This window comes from Phascolarctos cinereus, unplaced genomic scaffold (assembly GCF_003287225.1).
Source record: "Phascolarctos cinereus isolate Bilbo 61053 unplaced genomic scaffold, phaCin_HiC Scaffold_3;HRSCAF=262, whole genome shotgun sequence".
In the NCBI taxonomy this organism is placed as follows: Eukaryota; Metazoa; Chordata; class Mammalia; order Diprotodontia; family Phascolarctidae; genus Phascolarctos; species Phascolarctos cinereus.
Window position 1 is genome coordinate 182084511 of NW_027555736.1, and position 21375 is coordinate 182105885.

At 37.3% G+C, this 21375-nt stretch overlaps 1 protein-coding gene across 1 annotated transcript in view; it reads left to right on the forward strand.

Moving 5' to 3' along the window:
- The window catches only part of SPRED1 (sprouty related EVH1 domain containing 1), a 137874-nt gene that overhangs the window by 58682 nt on the left and 57817 nt on the right, over positions 1-21375 (forward strand). The window contains exon 2 of the mRNA XM_020990953.2: positions 12-189. Coding sequence (XP_020846612.1) covers positions 12-189 — 178 coding nt within the window. The remainder of the gene's footprint in view (positions 1-11; positions 190-21375) is intronic.

Here is a 21375-nt window from a genome sequence, read left to right on the forward strand (position 1 = left end):
ATCTATTTTAGTAATAGTTATGCACGAGTGCGAGCTGTGGTGATGACCCGGGATGACTCTAGTGGTGGATGGTTACCACTTGGAGGAGGTGGACTGAGCTCTGTCACTGTCTTTAAAGCCCTTCATCAGGAAGAGAATGGCAGCTATGCTGACTTTATTATTCATGGAGAGCGACTCAGGGACAAAACGGTAATAAATGTATATCCTTAAAATGTGTAATAATTTCTTATGCTATATGTCATCTTAAAGGACTTCTGAAGTACAATGAATTTATTGCTAGTAATGGGATGAAACTCCTCTTTCCCACTATACTAACCCTGTTTCTCCCCTTCTTCTTTTTTATTTTATTCTTTGTAGCTCAATTAATTGTGCCTTGAGCAGTCTAATACCTGTAAGGCTCACTTACACATCTTCTTTAATCCCATTCCTCCCCTACATTTTCAGTTCTTACCTATTTACCTTGGGAAAAAGTTTTCCTTCTCTTCATTCTGTTCATGAGCTTAAAAAGTTATCCTAATCATAACTAAACAAATTGTCATAGAAATTTAACTTGCATCAAGCAGAGGAAAATTTACACATTTTATGCCGAAATTAAATATAACAAAAGAACAAGCACCAAACTTGTGTAAAACCCTTGAAATTGGGGGAAAAAACATTGAGAATATGTCGCTGTCTCTCTAAAATCTTATCTTCCTGTAATTAAATCTCCTTGTGTTAATCATTCAAATTACTTAATAGAGTTTATGGTTTTGTTGTTTTATTCCGATAGTGTCATTTTCCACCCTGTTTCCTTGCAGATGTGCAGTACTTTAGCACATTGATTAAATGGTCTTTTGTGGACTGACCTGAGAACATAATTATTTATAATTTTTCTACAGGAAAATGTCTTTTGAATTCCAGACAACTTATAAATGAACCTATTTTCAAACTCTTTCATTATCCAACTAACTGGAACTTTTGAATTTTTAACACACTTGGTGCTATTAAGCTGTAACCACGGTATTATAAAACTTCAGGCTCCTGGAATAGGGTATTGATTGTTGCAAAAAGCATTCCTGTTTGAAAAGTGATTCTTAATTGAATTATATGTAACTTCTGATGAGGATAGAAGTTGATATGATTAAAAGTCAGTTCACTTATAAGAGTTGCCTGGGACTCAGTCACAAAACTGTCAGAGATAGGATTCTAACTTGGGTCTTCCTGAGTCTGCTCTCACAGAACTTTGCTTCTATTATGCTTCTCTGTATCAGACTTTACACATAGTAACTGCTTAATTGAGGTTTGTTGAAGTGAAGCAGATTGGCCTGTCAGTAAAATATCTAGGTGAATAAGAATGATGTGATGATTTTGAAAGACTCTAAAAACAAAGTTGAGGCCCTCAGATCCCAGAATGGATAGAGGGCATAACCATAACCATAACCATAACCATGAGAAAAGCTCTTTATGATGTTGTCTACACATACTGGCAAGGGAGCATCAGTTAAGTTAGTAGTTAGGTACTTGCCTAGGCCAGGGGTGGGGAACCTGCAGCCTCAAGGCCACCTGTGACCCTTTGACTAAATCCATACTTCACAGAACAAATCTCCTTAAAAGGACTTGTGTAAAATTTGGACTCAGTTGAAAGGCCTTACCAAAGGATTTAGAAGGCCACATGTGGCCCTGAAGCCCCAGGTTCTCCACCCTTAGCCTAGACCCTTTTTTTTTTTTTGAACCATAACCCAGAGAGGATGGGACCTGGGGCTCTAACCCCAGGGAAAAGAACCCATTTCTTCATAGACTGAGCAAACTAAATGATAAAGTTCTGCCTAAATCTAATGGAAGATGAAGTGGGATGGAGTAACAGGACCAGGATGGAAAGAGAGAAAAGGAAAGCCCTAAAAAGACATTCTTTAATACCCTAAGCCTATGTTAAGATTGAATAATAGAAAGCTGTAATGTGTAAATTGTGTGTAGTTTTTACCATTTTGTCATTGTTGTTAAGTCATCTTTCAAGTCCCGTCTCTTTGTGTCCCTATTTTTGGGGTTTTCTTGCCAAACAAACTGAAATGATTTCTGATTTCCTTCTCCAATGCATTTTACAGGTGAGGAAACTGAGGTTAGCTGGGTTAGGTAACTTGCCCAGGGACACACAGCTAGTAAGTGTCTGAGGTCAGATTTGACCTCAGGAAGATGAGTCTTTCTAACTCCATGCCCTGGACTTTGAGAGGAAAAAAGGATTTAACAGCAGGAAGAAATATAGAAGGGAATACATTCCAGGGATAGTTGACTAAGATGCGCAGACACATGGCAAGATAATATGGGGAACAGTCAGTTGTTGAGTATAGCCACATCATAGAGTATGTGAAGAGAAGTAACAGGAACACAGGAATGGTGACATTGGTGAGTGCGGGCGGGATTTGAGGTTTGTTACCAACTAATTGTATCGGGTGGGGTGGTGATGTGAAGGCAGGAGAAAAGGCAAAGATAATTTAATTTTGAGCCTGGGTGACTGGAGTAATGGTGAGGCCTTCCACAGAAATAAGAAATGGAGAAGGAGAGAGATGGGTAGATCTTTGTCAGGTTTAGGAAGAAAGAAACGGAGTTCTATTGTGAACATTTTTAGTTTGTTGTGGGAAGGGGAAGTGAATAAGCATTTATGTTAACACCTAATATGTGCTAGGCAGTGTGCTAAGTGGTTTTACAAATAGTGATCTCATTTGATTCTCACAACAACCCTGTGAGGTAGGTATTATTGTCCTCATTTTATAGTTGAGGAAATTGAGACAAAACCTCTAAAGAGATACATATAAAATAGAGGTTAAGTGACTTGCTTAGGGTCACACAGCTAGTAAATGTCTGAGGTGGAACTTGAACTCAGGTCTTCTTAACTCCAGACCTAGCACTTTGTACTTTGCACCACCTTTGATGCTTAGCTGTTGTGGTATCAGAAGGAGATTCAGCTATGGCTAGCAGAAATCTAGGGATATAAGAATTGTACTCAGGAGAGATAGACTTTGGGGAAGCAGGACGATATAGTAGAAAGAACATTGGACTTAGAGTTGTCAAGCCCAGATTCCAGTCCTGCCTCTAACACTTAGTACTTATGTGACTCCCACAGAATCACAAATGTTCTTAGTTTCAGTTTTCTCATTTGTAAAATGGGGATAGAAACTTGCTTTGCAAACCATAAAACAATATATAAATGTGAGTTATTCTTATTTTATACATATCTGTAGCTTATATGATTATTCTTCAGTTTAGAATTTCAGTATTTATTAAGCACTTAGCTTTTTTTCTAGTCTCATGCTAGGTATTAATATAAGTGATCCATGAAACACAAAGTCATAATCCATTTCCACAAGGAGATAATTTTGGTTTCCTGTTGTGGGAGATATTTTTGTAGTTAGCTTCCTTTGCTTTTAAAATTATGAAGAGATTCTAGATATATGTGGTGTCTGAATTTTTTATTTCTAATCTTATTCTGTTGTCATTTTTACATTGCACTTCTCACATAGATGTATGAGCATAGCAGAATATCCTTGTGCTGCCTCATTTGACTCTGCTAATTCTGAGTAAAAATTATTTAACACTCAATATATCTTTGGTTTTTGACATCCTAATAGGCCCAGTTTAGTAAATATCGTGATTGAACTAGATGTTCTGCTATCTGTAGTTCATTCTATCCTGTTGGTGAAAAGGAGATTAAACTTCATAAAATCATAAACTTTATGAAGCTAAAAGAGTTCTTAGAGATCATCTATTCCAGGGGTGGGGAAACCTGTGGCCATATGTGGCCTTCTAGGTCCTCGGGTATGACCTTTTGACTGAGTCCAAGTCTTACAGAACAAATCCTTTTATTGAGGGGATTTGTTCTGTGAAGTTTGGTTTCAGTCAAAGGTCTGCACTTGAGGACCTAAAGGGCCACATGTGGCCTCGAAGCCGCAGGTTCCTCAGTCTTCATCTAATTCAATTCCATTCATTTTGTAGATGAGAAAACTCAGATTCAGATAAGTTAGGTGAGATGAGTGTGGCTCAGTGGAGGCACGTTTCTTTTCAGGTGTTCTCTCTCTCTGGGCTGGGTTGGCTCGCTTCCTCACTACTCACCTGCACCTGGTTTAGTTAGTCAAGAGGGTGGCTCTGGAGTGTGATGGAATGATAAAAAGATTATGATTTGGTCATGGAATTTTGGAGTTTTGAATATGACAGTTAAGTACCTGTGAGTGATGGAAAGATTAAGGCCATGACTATCGCTGTGTGTAGCTGAAGTAGAATGGAGGAGTAGGAGTTGAGCAGCTGGAAAGTTAAGGTGTTGAAAGTAACATCATCGAAATCTATGCTGAAGTCCCTTAGTATGAGTACAAGAATTAAGGTAGAGAAGGAGACTGTGAGTCAGTACTGGATTCAGTGAGAAGGAAGAGAAGATATTTTGGGGGGGCCGATAGGTAACAGCTCCCAGGATTGAGTGATAAATCTGGACATACTGACCCTCAAAGGGCAGGAGTTTGCTGAATGGTGGGCATAGGGGTAGGGGAGGTGTGGTGGAGGTTTGTGAAATTCAGTAAAAACCTATTAATACGTCAAAAGTTCTGACATAATGCAGTTTTTTATACTTATGGACTCTTACTTGTGTAAAGGAGCCAAGGGAGAAGGGAATACTTTTCTTCCCATAGTCTCCTTTTGGGACAAGTTTGAGTATTATAATTTTGTAACATTTAATTTTGGTGGGAGCAGCTGGATGGCACAGTGGATAGAGTGCTGGGCCTGGAGTCAGGAAGATTAATCTTCCTGAGTTCAAATTTGGTTTCAGAGTTACTAGGTATTTGACCCTGGGCAAGTCACTTAACCCTGTCTGCCTCAGTTTCCTCATCTACAAAATGAGCTGGAGAAGGAAGTAACAAATCACTCCAATATCTTTGCTAAGAAAATTCCATATGGGGTCACAAAGAGTTGGATACAACTGAAAATGACTGAACAACAACCTTTAATTTCAGTTGTTTTGTTCCTATCTTTACATTGTTGCAATTGTTGTAGTTGTCCTGGTTCTGCTTACTTCACTTTTCGTCAGTTAATATAATAAATCTATGCTTCTTTATGTTCGTGTTCAACTTTTCTCACAGCACAGTAATGATTTGTTAATTCCTGTGTCATAGTTTGTTTATCCGTTTTCCAATTTTGGTTTCAGTTCTTTGACACCTTGAGCAGTGCTGCTATTAAAACAAGTTCTCCCAAGCTGCATGTCCCACAAGTCTTGGTATAGGACGTGGTGCCTCTCTTCTTTGTCACTGATAGCCATATCCCTGGCAGTGGGTTCTCTGAATCAAAGGACGGGGATACTTCTCTTAATTATGTAATTCCCAATTACTTTATGGAATGTTTGTATTTTTAGCCCCACAAAAGGTGGATTAGGAAGCTTATCTTTCTACAACCCTTTCCAGTGTTGACTATGATCATCTATTGTCATAGCTGCTGATTTGTTGATTATGAGATAAAACATAGAGCTATTTTGATTTATATTTCTTTTATTGATATTTTAAGAGATTCTTACATATAGTTAATAATTTACTGTTTTGGAGAACTATTTGTAAATATCCTTTAACAACTTTGGGAGTGATTTTTAGTCTTATATGAAGTCTTAGTGTAATTTTGTCCTAATGTCTTCAAAGTCCACTAAGACTTTTGGGACATAATGTATTTATTAGTTGTGTGTATATATATGTACACCTTTGAACATCAGCAATATTCATTTTTTTTCCCATTTGATGCATCAGTATTATTCATGGAAAAGCTTTTTAATTTCATGTAATCAAAATTATTTTTATCTTTTGTTATTTTCTCTATCCCTTGATTGGTTAATAAACTCCCTACTTTAGCTGAGAAAGTTGTATGATCTACTTCTAAGATTTTTTAATTATTACAAATGTTCAGATCAAGTATCTATTTTGAATTTATTATAAAATTCAGGATAAGATGTTGGTCTAAGCCTAATTTTTTCTAAATTGCTTTCAAGTTGCCTCAGAAGTTCTTATCAAACAGGTAGTTCTTACGCAATTTAGGCCTTCAGGTTTTATAAACCTTGGCTTTATTGAATTTATTTCTGACCATTCTTTGAATAGTCTATTCCATTGATCTTCTTTTCCTGTTTTTTAGACGATACTAAATGGTTTTGTTGGTTGTTGCATTCTACTACAGTTTAAGGTATGGAAGTATTAGTCCCCCTTCCTCACTACCTTTTAAAAAATATTTACCTTGACATTCTTCTAGAAGTTTCAATCTTTTAAGTGAACTTTGTTGTTTTTTCTTTTGCAAGTTTTCTTTTTTATAGTTTCTTTTAAAAATTTCAAAATAGTGTTTTATTTTTTCAAATCACATGTAAAGACAATTTTTAACCTTCATTTTTTATAAAATCTTGAGTTCCAGATTTTCTCCCTCTTTTCCTCGTCTGCCATCCTCCCTAAGGCTGTAATTGTTTTTCCCTGTCTCTGTGAAATAGCCCTTTGTTAGTTTGATTAGTAGAGCACTAAATTCTTAAATATATTTTGTTTGTATTGTAATTTTTATTATACTGGCATGGCCCAGTCATGATGAGCACTGAATATTTCTCCAGCTATTTAGGTTGTCCTTTAAATCTTTAAGGAGTATTTTGTAATGAACTCTGTACAGAGATTTAGTTTGCTTTGGTAGATTGACTGTTAAATATTTTATGCGTTCTGTAGTTATTTTGGATGGAATTTCCCTCTCTATTGCCTCTTCTATTTTGTTACTACTATATAGAAATTTTATTGGGTTTTGCAGTTTTATTTTGTAGCCTACAACGTTGCTCAATCTTTAATTATCTCGTTTAGTTTCTTTAGTGATTCCCTAGACTTTTCTAAGTGAAATCATGAGGTCATCAGCAAATAGGCATAGTTTATTCTTCACTTTTCTTATCTCTATGTCTTTAATTTCTTTATTTTTTTTTTAAAGATCCTCCTCTGCTTTACTTTACAGGATTTGTGGCATAAATGGATGTTGTACTTTGTCAAAGACTGCATCTATTGAGATAGACTTGTAGTTTTTGGATGTTTTTGTTTTTAATGAGATAATGTTAATTGCATTCTTAATGTTGAAACATACTTAAGTGATTTATATAAATCTAACTTGACCGTAATGTTTTGTTTTGTTTTTTAATAATTGCTGTCTTTTTGCTGGGGGATTTTATTTAAACATTTTGAATTGCTATTCATTTTTTCGGGGGAAGGAATCCTTCCTTGTTTTAAGTATAAGGCCTTTATGTCTCATAAACAGAGTGTGATACAGTGATTTTGTTTTTCTTCAGTTAAAAAAAATTGTTCAGTGTAGATATTGTTTCTTAAAAGTTTCATTTAAGGGGCAGTTAGGTGGCACAGTGGATAAAGCACCACACCTGAAGTCAGGAGGACCTGAGTTCAAATGTGGCCTCAGACCAAAACACTTGACCCTTACTAGCTGTGTGACCCTGGGCAAGTCACTTAACCCCAATTGCCTTTAAAAAACAAGTTTCATTTAATTCACCTACCACATGGACTAAGAGTTTCTTCCTTTGGTTATTCTTTACCTCTAGTTCTATTTTATTTTCTGAGATTGAACCATTTAAGATTTTGATTTGGTGTTTTCTTAGTTTGGGCATTTTATTTCATCTAAGGTAATCTGCTATATTTTTCATATGTTCTAAGTTTTGCTGGCATATAACTGTAATAATCTAGTAATTTTATTTTTTTTAAATTTGTTCTGAGGTTTATCTTATTTTTAAAAATTTTATTGATTTAATTTTTCACCTTTTAAAATTACACTGGCTAAATTTACCAATTTTTAAAACCTTTTGAAAGAAATAGCGTTTACCTTTATTAGTCCTGTTGCCTATATTAATTTCCAATGTATTTATCTAATTTCCAAGATTTCCTCTTTTTGTGTTGATTTTTATTTTGTTTCATGGTTGGATTTCTAATTTTAAATGTATATTCAGTCCATTAATCTTATTTTTCTACTTTGTTAGTATATATGTTTAGGTATATAATTTTTCCTCTGAGGATTGCTTTAACTGCATCCCAGAAATTTTGGTATGTTGAGTCATCGTAATTATTTTTGACCTACTTGTTTTTTGGGATTTCATGATTTAGGCTCCAGTTAAGTTTTTGTCTTTTTGTGTGTATGTGATTCCTAAATTGATTACTGTTTTTATATTATAATCATCTATAAGGATGTGTTTGGTATTTCTGCTTTTTATATTTATTTGCAATTTCTTTATGCCCCAAAACATGGTCACTTTTTATTTTAAAAAAAAAAAAGAAAGAAAGAAAGCTTTGTGGTACTGAGAAATAGGTATAGTTATTTGTGGTCCCATTCAAAAGGTGCTACAAGTCTTTTCCCTCTAAATATATTCAGTAGTTCAGTTCTGTATTTCCTTTTTCTTTTTTTTTTAATCTTTGTTAGATTTGTCCTAGTCAGAGAGGAACATTATGTTTCCTACTGTTCTATTCATAAATTTTTGCAATTTAGTAAAATTTTCATTTGTCAATTTAGGTGCTATGCCATTTGAAGAATATAACTTTAATATTAATGTTGGTTTGTAGTCTATGCTTATTTTAAGCATAATGTAATTTCCTTGTCTATCCTTATTTTTGCTTTGTCTGATAAGATGATTTGTAATTTCTGCTTTTTTAGGATTTGCCTGAGCCCTAGTTAAATTCCCCCCCCATCAACTAAATTCCATGTATGTCTTTGCTTTTGCTTTTTTTGTAAGCAAAAGATTGTAGAGTGTTTTTTTAATCTATTCTGCCACTCTTTAAAAATTTTATTGTATTAATATATTCACATTTAAAGTATCAGAATTAGGTTTATGTTTTTCTTTTACTTGTTTCTCTAGTGTTGCCTTTATTTATTTTTGTTCTCCTTCCTCTTTTAAGTCAATACTTTGTCTCCTGTAATTAGTTTTTTCTTAAACTACTTTGATGTAATCGTATTTCCACAGACTCTTTCCCACCTTACTCCACTCCTTTCTTGTTTGTTACCCCTTTCCCCTCAAATTGGGATTTCTCTTAAATCATTGATTTGTTATCAGTCTTCCATCATATTCTCCTTTTTTTCCCCTTCTTTATCCTCTCTCACTTAACTGGTTAATTTAAGACTACCTCCCTCCTTTCTTTCCCAACTTCTTGAGCATGGTTTTTTATTTCTAAGAAAGATTTTATTCAGTTCCTCTCTTCATTAATTTTCTTCCCATTCTGTTTATTCTGAACTGTTTTTTTTTTCATTAATGGCTCTATGCTTATTTCTTTTTTAAAAAAAATACCTTTCTCTTCCTAGTAGAATTAAAACTTCTAAGTTTGAGCTCCCCTTCTAACAAATTTGCTATCACTTTTGTAGTTCTTGCCCCACCACACCTTTTTTCTGTTGTGTCTCATTTTTAGTAGTATCAATTTCTGCTGAGGGAATTGAGGATTAAATTGCCTGATGGTGGAAGTTGCTCTGTATCCTCAATCTTTCCATACAGTTTTACCCTCTCCTTTCCCCCAAGCCTCTCATCATCATTCTCCTTCCCATTTACCAAATTCAGTCTCATCTCTGGGTCCATGTTACCGTGTGCTGTCCATTTTACATTTATAATATTTCATGTCACTTCTATTCCTATACCAATTGCCACCTAAAGTTCTTCTTAATCTAATCCATGCTAAACACTGCTGCCAGATTAATTTTCCTCAGTCATTATTTCAATTTTGTCATTCTTCCGTTTAAACTCTCAGTGACTCCTGAATATCTATAAGAAAAAGTTCAAAAAAAAGAAAAAGAAAAAGTTCAAATTCTTCCTTTTTTTTTTTTTAGAGATTTCTATTTTTGGCTAGGCAGTTGGGGTTAAGTGACTTGCCCAGGATCACACAGCTAGTGTGAAGTGTGTAGTCTGAGACTGGATTTGAACTCAGGTCCTCCTGACTCCAGGGTTGGTGCTCTATCCAGTGTGCCATCTAGGTGCCCCTAAAAGTTCAAATTCTTTAAACTTGTATTCAAGACTCTTCCCTATTCTGGCCCCAATCCACCTTTCCAACCTTAGTATTACAGATCTGGAAAGCACTCTCAGAAACTATCTATCCCATCTGATTTCCTCATTTTACAGATAAAGAAACAAGCCCAGGGAGGTTATTACTTGTCCAGGGTCACACTTGTAGTGTCTACTGATTCCCTGTTCCCTTTAAAGAGAGATCCCTTTCTCCAGTACACTGGTCTTATTTTGTTAACATGTTCTCCTTATTTCTGTCTCAAAACCTGTCTTCATATCTTTCCTCAAATTTGGTATTCCCTCGAACCAAGCACATCTGTTTGATATCCACCTTTTCCATGAAGGCTCCCTTGACCATTCCAGTTACGATGATTTTCTCTCCTAGAAACTAATAACACTCATTGTTGGGGTCACTGTTTGGCACTTAATCATGTAGTGCTTTGTGAAGCCTCTTATATTTGGAACCTTGACTGCTATAGTCTCTAATCTCTTTCTTTTAGTCTCCAAGGAAGAAAGGGGCTTTCTCCTTGTTGAGACAGACTCCACTGTTTGGGTCTTTCATCCAGTCTCTTTTCTTCTTCACAGCTTGCCCTCCCCCCCCTTGAGTTTTCAATCTATCTTTATTCATTGGCTCCTTTCATCTGTCTACAGACCTGTCCAGATTTATCCTATCTTTAAAAAAAAACCTTTCATTTGACCCTTCCATCCCCTCAAGTTATTGTCCTACGATGCTGTTCCTTTTAGTCATAGTTGTAGAAAAACCATTTCATTCTATATTGATTTCTTCCGCTGCCTCACTTCCTCCTCACTTCTCAGCCTCTTTTTGTTAGGTTTCAGACTCCATCCTCAACTGAATATTCCCTGTCGGTAGTTTTACTTAATTACTAATTCCAGTGGCCTTTTCTCACTTATCCTTTGGCTTTTCTGTAGTATAGTCATAGATAATAATTCCTTCCTAGGTTTTTATGCCACTACTTTCTTATTGTTCCTGAGTCCTTCTCTCTCTCTCTTTTTTAATGCTCTCTTCTTTGGTGATGTCATCAGTTCCCATCTGTTCACTTGTCATATCTGCAGATGACTCCAAAAACTCTCTATCCAGTTCCCTTTCTTCTGCTGAACTGTACAGTCCTGTATCACCAACTGTCTGTTAAATATATCCGCCTGGAAGTCTCCTATGCATCCCCAACTCGGCACTCTAAAATGGAACTCAAATTTCCTCATAAACCTTCTTCCTTAACTTCCATCTTTCTTTTGGGGTGTGAGAATCCTTCCACTCTAGGTTTACAGCTGCAGGCAGCCATGGTCAGTTCTTATTGCCATCTTCCTACATATCCGTCCTTTTTCAGTTCTCCCAACACATCTCTCTCATCTGTCACACCACAGTCACTCTACTCCAGGCTCTCATCGCCTTTTGCCTGGACTACTAAGTAACCTCTTAATTGGTCTCCTTGCCAGCAGCCTTTTCCTTCTCCATTCCGTTCTTCACATGGCACCTACTGAATTGATATTCCTGAAACACGGGTTTGAGGGTGTCTCTGGTGTCTGTGCCCTGCCCAAGAAGCTCTAGGGTAATATGCAAACTCCTCTCTTTTGCATTTAAATTCCTTTACTATCCTGATTTAACTTATCTTTTAGAACTGATTTCATATTATTTAGACTTTCTTGCTCAACTAGCCTGTTTGCCATATTCTTTATTTGTGCCTTTGCAAAGTCTGTCCTCCATTCTTAGGATTCTCTGCCTCTAGGAATCCTTAGCTCTCTCTTTTTTTTTGGCTAGGCAATGGTGACTTGCCCAGGGTCACACAGCTAGTAAGTATTATGTGTCTGAGGAAGAATTTGAACTCAGATCCTCCTGAATCTAGGGCCGGTCTCTGTCCACTGCGCCACCTAAGCTGCCCTAATCCTTAGCTCTCTTTAAGGCTTAGTGCAAATGCCACCTTCTAAAGGAGGTCTTTTCTGATTCCTCAGTTGTTCCCCTTCCCAATTACTTTGTGATTATTTTGGATATTTTGTGTTTGCTTACTACATTGTATCCCTTCCCTTTCTCCCAGTAGGATATAAAATCTCTGAGGACAAGGACTTTTATTTGGGAAGGAAGGGAAGAACTGGTTTTTGTGCAATGAACTTAATGCCTGTTTAATTAGGTTGCACAGAAATGTTTTTATTTATCTTTTACTCTCTATCACACTCTGAATAGTAACTGTTCTAAACTTGTCTTTAAACCTCTAACTTCACCTCCCATCCCCTCTCAGCACTGGACCTTGCCTCCTATTTGATAGACAGATAAATGGGTAATTTATTAAGCATTTACTATGTGTCAGGTACTTTGCCAAGTCATGGTAAGTAATGCAGTAAAAGCAAGACAGTTCCTGTCCTCCAGGGGCTGGTCTCCCTGCTTTAGATCTCCCTACTCTAATTCATCCTCCACACAGTTGTCAATATAGATCTGACCATATCACCTCCCCTATTCAGTAAACTCCAGTGACTCCCTGTTACTCCCAGGATTCATTTGGCTTTTAAAGCACTTCACAGCTTGACCCCTTTCCAGGCTTCTTTTGCCTTACTTCCCTCCCCATTTCACATTGGCTTCCTTGTTGTTCTTCTCCCTCACATACCATTTTCTTACTCCAGACATTTTCAGTATCTTCCCTCGTTGGAACTCTCTCCCTCCTTATCTCTACCTCTTAGCTTCCGTCGTTTTCAACTGAAGTCTCACCTTCAAGAAGCTTTTGCCAGTCTTTTCCCACAATCTTAGTGCTTCCCTTCTGAGACTACCCCTAATTTCTTTTACACACACACACACACACACACACACACACACACACACACACACACACACACCCGTATGTAGTTGTTCACATATTGTCTCCCCTATTAGACTATGAGCTCCTTGAGAGCAGGGACTGCTTTTTGCCTTTTCTTTGAATCCCCGGCCCTTAACATAAAAGCATAGCACGTAGTGGATACTTAATAAATCCTACCCGACTTACTAATAGTCTAATGGCGGAAGACAGACTTTGGAACTGAGCTAGATGAGACCAGAGTTTTCCTTTCAAAACCCAGGACAGTTCCAGAGTAGAGTTTAATTTTGAATGGGGAGGGAGTGGAGGGGATGGCCTAATAGAGAAAGCATAGTTGAAGATATCTACAGAAGTGAGAAGATTTGAGGCCATCTGCTCTGTAAGTTATTCTTCTTCACACCATAAAAAATCAGCCTTCCCTTATCATCATTTATTTTTCTCCGAACTCATCAGATGAGTTGATCTACTTCTTTGCACAGGTAATGCCCATGTGCTCTTGATGTCCTATCCCTTCCTGTCTCCTCTGGGATCTTGCTACATAGATAATAATCCCTTCTCATTTTCAGTCTCTTCCTCTCTACTACTTCCTTCCTCTTTGCCTGCAAACAGGCTCGGGTCTCCTATATTCTTTAAAAATAAAAAAGATCACATGGGTACCACTTAAAACTACCTTTTTTCTTTCTTTTCCTTAATTGCTTAGCTTTCAGAAAAGGTAGTCTGCACACATTGCCTTAGCTTCCTCAGCACCTAGCCCATCCTTTGACTTCTCTACTGAAACTTGTCTCTCCAAGGTCCTCAATGATTTTCTGATTGTCAGATCCAATGGATTCTTCTCGTAGAGTCAGACTCCAAAAAGTTGCAAGGGATCTGAGATATTTAATCCAACCTGTAAAAAAACAAAAATCTTTTCAGCTGCCCACAGAAGTGATTATACAGCCTTCCCTTGAAGAAGGGAAAGGAGGATGGACCCACCCCACCACCTCATGAGTCAACCCATTCCATTTAAGAATAGGTATGTTTCTTGGGAGCTTTTTCTTTGCACCAAGGTAAATCTACCTTTATTCATAAAACTTCTACCCATTGCTTCTAGTTCTACCCTCTAGCTCTTGAAGACAGCTATGTCCTGAGTAAAGTCTTGTCCTCTTTGAGCTAAACATCCTTCTGCTTATCAATGACCTTCGTAAACTATGGTGACCCAGACTGAACACAACACTGAAGATATAGTCTGACCAAGGCAGAATATAGCAGGGATTTATTGACTCTTGTGGTTTGGACACTCTTTTTGAACTGAACCTATAATTTCATTGGTGTGGGGAACTGCTGGTTAACTCCTCTACCAGTGCAAAACAGCACTTTCTCTGAAATTTAGTGAAGCTCAGTATATGTCAGAGACTGACTGGAACTCAGGCTTTCCTGACTCAGGGGCCAGCTTCCTTTCTGCAACTCCAGGCTGCTTTTCTGTTTTTGAATAAATGCCTCTCAATACATCATAAAATCATATTAATTTTTTTGGCTACTGTGTTTCACTGGTGACTCACTGAGTTTGAAAACCATTAAAAGACACAGATCTTTTTCACACAACTTTCTTCTAACCTCACTTTCCCAGTCTTATACTTAGGAAATGATTTTTTTTTACCCAAATGTATGACGTTACATTTATCTTTATTAAATTTCATTTGAAATACAGCATGTAGTTGGAAAGACCTGGTTTCTAGTTTTGCCTTTGACACATTCTAGCTGTATTACAGGGAGCAAGTCACTTAATCTTAATGCCCCAGGCAACTCTCTGAGACTGTAAATTACAAGTGATTTTTTTCTGATTTTTCTTTTAGCCTTATTTTCTTAATATTCCTCTTCATGTATATTGCACTCCATCCAACCTACGTTTTGTCCTTGTTTTCCTGCCCTCTCCTGCCTCTGTGTCTCCATCCCCCATACTGGGAAGATCTTCCCTTTCTCACTCTACCTGTTGACCTCCTTGCCTGTTAAGATCTGACTTAGGTTCCATATATCACAGGAAGTCTTTCTTGTTCTTCCCATTCAGTAAATGTCTACTCCCTCCTTAACTTTGCTGTGTTTAACTTCTCTACATTTAATAGTTTTCTGAGTTTTGTTATAATTAATGTGTATATATCTCATTTCCTCTACTAGATTATAAACTCTTTGAAGATAAGGGCTGTGTTGTTTTTCAATTTTGTAGCGTAGGACTTAATTCAGTTTTGTACATGGGTGCTTAATAACTGTTTACTGAAACGAAATGTTACTCAACTTTACATGTGTATGTTACCTAGTCTCTGTAACTGGAATACAGTACCTTGAAAGCAACGATCCTGTGTTCTTTGTAATCTCCCTACAGGTTAGGACAGTGTCATGCTCGAAGAATTGATACTTGACATGTTTCCTGAAAAGAACAGAACTGAATAGCACTTCTCTTTTATCTGTGTATAAGTTGCACATCAATTGTTTTTAATTCCTTCATCCAGATTTGCATCCCAAGGTTCCAGTGGGCAAAGTAGTCAATATAAATTAATGGTCGGCAGGAGGAATATGGTCCTTTGCTGCCGTGTAACACCTGAAATCTGTTCTCATCCACCCTAAATTGCTTTACATTTTAACTCCTTCCAACTTCAACCTAATTTCTTTAATCTTAAGAACTTCTGAGAACTTTAATTTTATCTGTATATTTAATTCTCCACCAATACAGATCACAACACCGTGCCCTTCCCCTTTACCTTCTCTTAACTTAACGTTTCATGAACAAAAGGGTTTTCCCTCTCTGATCTTAAACTACACCAAAGCATTTGTCACATGACAAATGGCTGTGAAAACGCATTTTCAATTTACCTACTTTGATTTAAATTGGGGATCTTTTTCTCACAGGGGCACTTGAAAATGATCTTTAAAATGAAAGGGGGTTGGTTTGGAATTCATTGAGTATCTGGTTTCATAGCAACTCAGTGACTCTTGTATCCTTTTAGGTAGCCATTATCATAAAGCTGGGGGATAGTATGGGGAAGGGGAAGGAGTTTGAAGGGATGGACCTATGATTTCATCAATGTTGGGAACTCACAGTGAGATGTACAGATTGACAGTTCTTTTATAATTTATAGCCCTAGAGATTTACTTGGGTACACTAAAAAGCTATGACTTATCACATGCTCATGGTCATGTATCTAAATATGTATCAGAGGTAGGACCTGAACCCAGTTCTTACTGACCCTCCACCAGTAGCATCCAATAGAAATGTGACCTACTAAAAGAAGACTACCTATCAACATTGTCTTATGTTCTATTGTTTTTTTATTTATTTTGTTAAGTATTTCCCAGTTATGTTTTAATTTGGTTTGGCTTCAGTGCCCTGCCTCTCCAATACACCTCTTTACTACACCTTGTTGCCTCTGTCTCCATAGTATTAAATGGAAATAATAAACCAGTTAACACTTTTTTCTGTTTGTTTTATCCTACTGCTATTCCTGCTAAAATTTACTGAAAGACTTTTTGGAACATCTGAAACTAGGACATTTTAAGCATTAATTAATCAATATAGTAGCTCTCAGAGTTACACAGCAATAGCAAATTACCTGGTAATAGAATCACTTAGAACCAACGCTTGCTTCCCCATTGAGCCGCTCTTTGCTTCTCTTTTTTGCCTTTGACACCAGGGCTACATTATGACAAATGGTCTGTCCTATGAGTACATGGAGTTTTGCATAAACTCCTACTCACCTGTCAAACTTGATACATTGCATCTAATGGATGTCAAGTCATTTTCTCTCCTTTCCTCAAGCTTGAACACCCACTTTCCTCCTCTTCAACCAACTTTTTCTTCTGAGACTTACTGATGTTTCTTTTCTCTTCATAACAGTGAAAGAAAGTAAAATGCAGTGGAAAGAAGCACTATGTAATGTTTGGTGTCTGCCACAGCACTTGTAAGATAAGCTTAACACAATGTATTTTATTCTTTAAAATCAATGCTTGGTGATCCATAAATAGTATAATAATCCCTTATATGTATAAAGTGTCTTTACGTGAATAGTTTTATTTGATACACAGATTTTCTTGGAACGGTGGCTGAAATGATCCTTTGTCCTTATTGTCTTATACTTTGTATCATGCTTTTTTTGTAAAAAAAATCTCCCTATCTTGATTCTCCCCTCATATAGATAGTAAACTCTCACTGGAAGGAACTTTGTTGTTGTTTATCTTTGAATTCCTGGCACCTTTCATAGTTAGGACCTTGTCCTCTCCCACTTTTTTTTTTAACCTAGACTTGGGATTTCTTTAGTGTAGAGAATATTTAGGGGCAGCTAGGTGGTGCAGAGGATAGAGCACCAGCCCTGAAGTCAGGAGGACCTGAGTTCAAATGTGCCCTCCGACCAAACACTTGACACGTACTAGCTGTGTGACCTTGGGCAAGTCACTTAACCCCAATTGCCTAAAAAAGGGGAAAAAAAGAAAGAGAATATTCAATGAGAAATTCCCTCTACCAGTGCAGATCAGTGCCTGTTTTCAAATTTGTAGTCTTAAATCTAAGGCACTTAGAGGTTAAGTGACCATGCCAGGTTCACACAATCTTGTGCACAATAGACACTTAATATTTTTTTGGCTAGGAAGGGTAAATATTCTTATTTTAGAAGGGAACAGACTGAAAGGTTGTCACTTGCTCGAGGTTATGTAGTTAGTAACTAGCAGGAAGGGAATTCAAGGGAATTTAAATTATTTTTAATTTTCAGTTGACGTTGACTTCAGGATACCTGACTTCTAGCCTAGTGATACTAGTAACCACTAGATAATGTCTCAAATTTCTTAACCACAAAAATGGGGATAACACCTGTCCTATCTATCTTAGAGGAATCATAAAAGGATAAAATAAGATACGTTAGAAATTGAGAGAATACTGTGAGGTGAAGCATAAGATGATATTATTTGCAGATGAATGTGTGAGAAGAGCTTGTCAATTGAATCAGAAAAATTAAGTGCCTACTGTGTGCAGCATGCTGGCCAGCTACAATATAGCAATATTTGTTGAGATAGAATTCTCCAGTGAGGTTTCAGGTATCTTGAAGGTAATACTCTCTGCATTGTTGGCAAAACTTTAGAGATTTCTGCCTTTTCTGTAAAATGCTCAGCTGCTGTACTCAAAACCATTTTATTGGTTATAGTTGGCTTTACTTTGAATTTCTTAAATATTTACAATTGCTTTAGCTCCTTTTTCAGAATTCTCTGTATTTGTATGTATGTGATCTGTGTTTTCCTTGTATAGGATTTTGTGACATTTCTTCCAGGCAATACTACTTTATTCATTATTTAATTTATTCCACAAGTATTTCTTGAAGATTATTTTGTAGGGCCTTGTGCTAAGGGCAGTAGATCGGTAGTGTCAAAGTAAAATAGGGGGGAAGGGGCAGAACTAAATAGTACGTGAGGAGGGCTGCTTAGTGACTCAGAAAACCGCATATTAACACTGTCTGTATTCTGTTGTATTTCTGTTTATTTTGTTAACTATTTCTCAATTAGATTTTAATCTCATTCAAGGGAACATGTTTAACACCTGCACTAGACAATCCTAAGATGATAGTCCCTACCTTTATTGATTTTACATGATATATGGCAGATTGAACATGTACACAAATACCTTAAAACAGGGGTGGGTAATTTGGCCTTGAGGCCATATGTGGCGCTCTAGGGCAAGTGAGGCCCTTTGACTGAATCCAAGCTTCACAGAACAAAAACTCTACTTGGTTACCGTCTGTGGTCCAAATTGGAGAGGGAATATAATGGAGGCAGAGTCCCAGTAAGATTTTGGGATAGTTGAGGCTGACATAGACAGTGGCAATAAAAGGAAATTAATCTGTATCAGAACATAGAATGTAGAATGGTGTGTTAATAAATAGTTATTTAGATTGGTTGTTATGACACTAATGCGTTTTTATCTTTGTAATTATTATTTTTTTGTATTTATTTTTAAAACATTCTTAGAATGCTGTTTTTTAAAATAACTTATTTAGATTATCTAGAAAAGAGAGAAGCTTTCTAGCTTGAGTTGTCATAATTATTATTTTTACATATCACTTTAGATCCAGGTATGTTTAAGGTAGAGATAAATGGAGAGAGAAAGAAGAGGTAAATGGTAGGGATAATTTGGTGCTTTGCTCAGATTTCCCTGTGATGACTCCACCATTCTGAGGCTACTGCAAACAACTAAAGCAAATGATAGTTGATTGCACTGATGCTTTGAACCGAGGGTGTTTGAGAGAGTCAAGTAATGGAAATGGGTCTAGTATATCTTGGCTAAAAGAAGCCGGATTGTATCGAGGAATAAAGCTTATATAACAGCAAGTGGAGCAAGGACAAAAGCAGTACCTCTAGGTTGGGGCCTGGGTATTCTTTTTGTCATCTTTGTAGTAGGTTGTTGAAAAGGTCTTTTTTTGTCAGTTAAGGGTCTTCATTCTTGCTATTCCAAAACCCACCAGTCATGCAAGGAAATTAAAGGAGTAAACAGGAACGAAATCTGTTGAAATCTACAGTAGTCACCTATTTGACATAGACCAGCTGATATTGCTCCCAATTTACCGTGCTCTTTGGGAAAGGTACCTATTGACAGGTATCAGGCAAAAGAAATGTGTATATATACGTACATGTCATACTAATACACTGTAATTGTAGGAAGATTGTTTCTGAGATCCTGCACTAGTGATTTATCTATCACGCCAGAGTATGAGCAGCAGCAGGATAATCCTAGGAGAAACAAATGAAGGGGTCAGACTTGCTTTAAGAAGACCCTTTCCAACTCTAAATCTGTGAATTAAGAGTTTGCCTAAGCAGGAAGGATCTAGAAGACACCAAGGTCAGCGAGAAAGCAAAAATAGTACTAGTGAGCAGAAAACATCAAAAACATTCTGATCCCAGCACAAGTATGTTGCTTTCTGCCTTCTTTTGTGTTCCTCAGTGGATCCACTGGTGTATGGAGTCACAAAAGATTCTGTGGGTACAATTTACACCGATAAGTTGGGATGGGGAGCTTTTTGTGAAACTGTATCAAAAAAGATGATGTCTTTCACTTTTTACAAAAGAGATTTATTTGATACAGGTTCTCTACACATAATACAAGTTGGTACCTTTTTGTTTTCACATTTCGTGTGTGTGTGTGTGTGTGCGCGCGTGTGTGCATGTGTGCATCATACCTCTGCTCCCTCAAAAGACTTCCCTTGTAACAAAGAGTAAAAAAGAAGCAGCTCAACAAAACTAACCAACGCTTCAGGCCCGTCTGCGATGTTTCTTACCCACTTCTGCAGGGAAGCAAGAGAGAGGTACGTTTTCTGCTTTCTCCTGTGTAAACCAAGCATAATTGTTGGAGCTACACAGACACAGACTCAGAATTTCAAATTTGGGAAGGGTCCTTAGTGGCCTAGACAGGAAAAGAATCCTCGCTCTAACATACCTGAGAAGTGGTTATCCAGCCTCTGCTTGAAGACCGTGAGGGGTGGAGAACAACCCCTTCTCAGGGCGACTCATTGTACTTTGGGGGAGCTTTAACAGTTAGAAGGGTATTCCTGAAATCAAGCCCCAGGCTTCCTAACTCGCCATCTGGGTCAGCCAGAAGTCTTAATTCTTCCTCCAAAGGATCCTCCTTCCAATACCTGAAACTATCTGTCAGGTTCCCTGCTGAGTCTTCTCTTCACTTCTCCAGGCTCAACATGTCTAGTTCCTTCAGCTAGCCCTTCTGTGACATCAGGGCCCTTCAGCATCCTTGTTTCCCTCCTCTGGACACTCTCCAGATGAGTTCTGATGAGACTGTAGTGATACCATCACCTCCTTATTCCTGGAAGCTGTGCCTTTCTTAATGCAGCCCAAGATTGCTAATCTCTGTTGATTCACATTGAGAACATCACTAAGAACTTCTAAAATCTTTCTCGGAAAAACTATCTAAGCTGCTTCTCTCATCTTGTACTTGTAAAGATGATTATTTTTGTTCCTTAATGTAAGGATTTATATTTATTCTTATAGAAATTCATTTAGTAAGTACTCTATAGCTTACCAAGATCTTTTTTGGATGTGAATCTATCATCCAGTATGTTAGCTATACCACCCAGCTTTTTGTCACCTTCTCACATGGGGATAAAGGAAGAGATAGTGGCAGAAGGTGACTGGGGGATATGAGATGAGGAGGAGGGGGAGAAGAGGCAGCTCTTGGCTAATAGGGGAGAGGAATCATGGGAGGCTTGAGGAGGGATGAATAGGTTTGGAAAAGTGGTTATGGTGAAATACTGAGTTAATTACGAAGATGTAAAAGAATTGCCTTGATGCAATGAATGCCCAGTTGAAGTTACGTAACATAAATTTTATGTGAACTTAAATAAAATTAGTGAACCCAGTCAGCATGGTTTGGAGATTTTTTTCCAGGTTTGTTAAGAAGCACATAAAGAGTGAAAGCAATGGATGGTGGAAGTAATCCCACCTGAGGCTTGTCAGAGCATGGTTGGTGATAAAACCGGAGGGCTTATGACACAAATGGACTCGAGAAAAGACGACACTATAGAGTTGAGCTTGTTTACCAAGGGGTCAAAGTAGGGAAGAGAGGAGAGA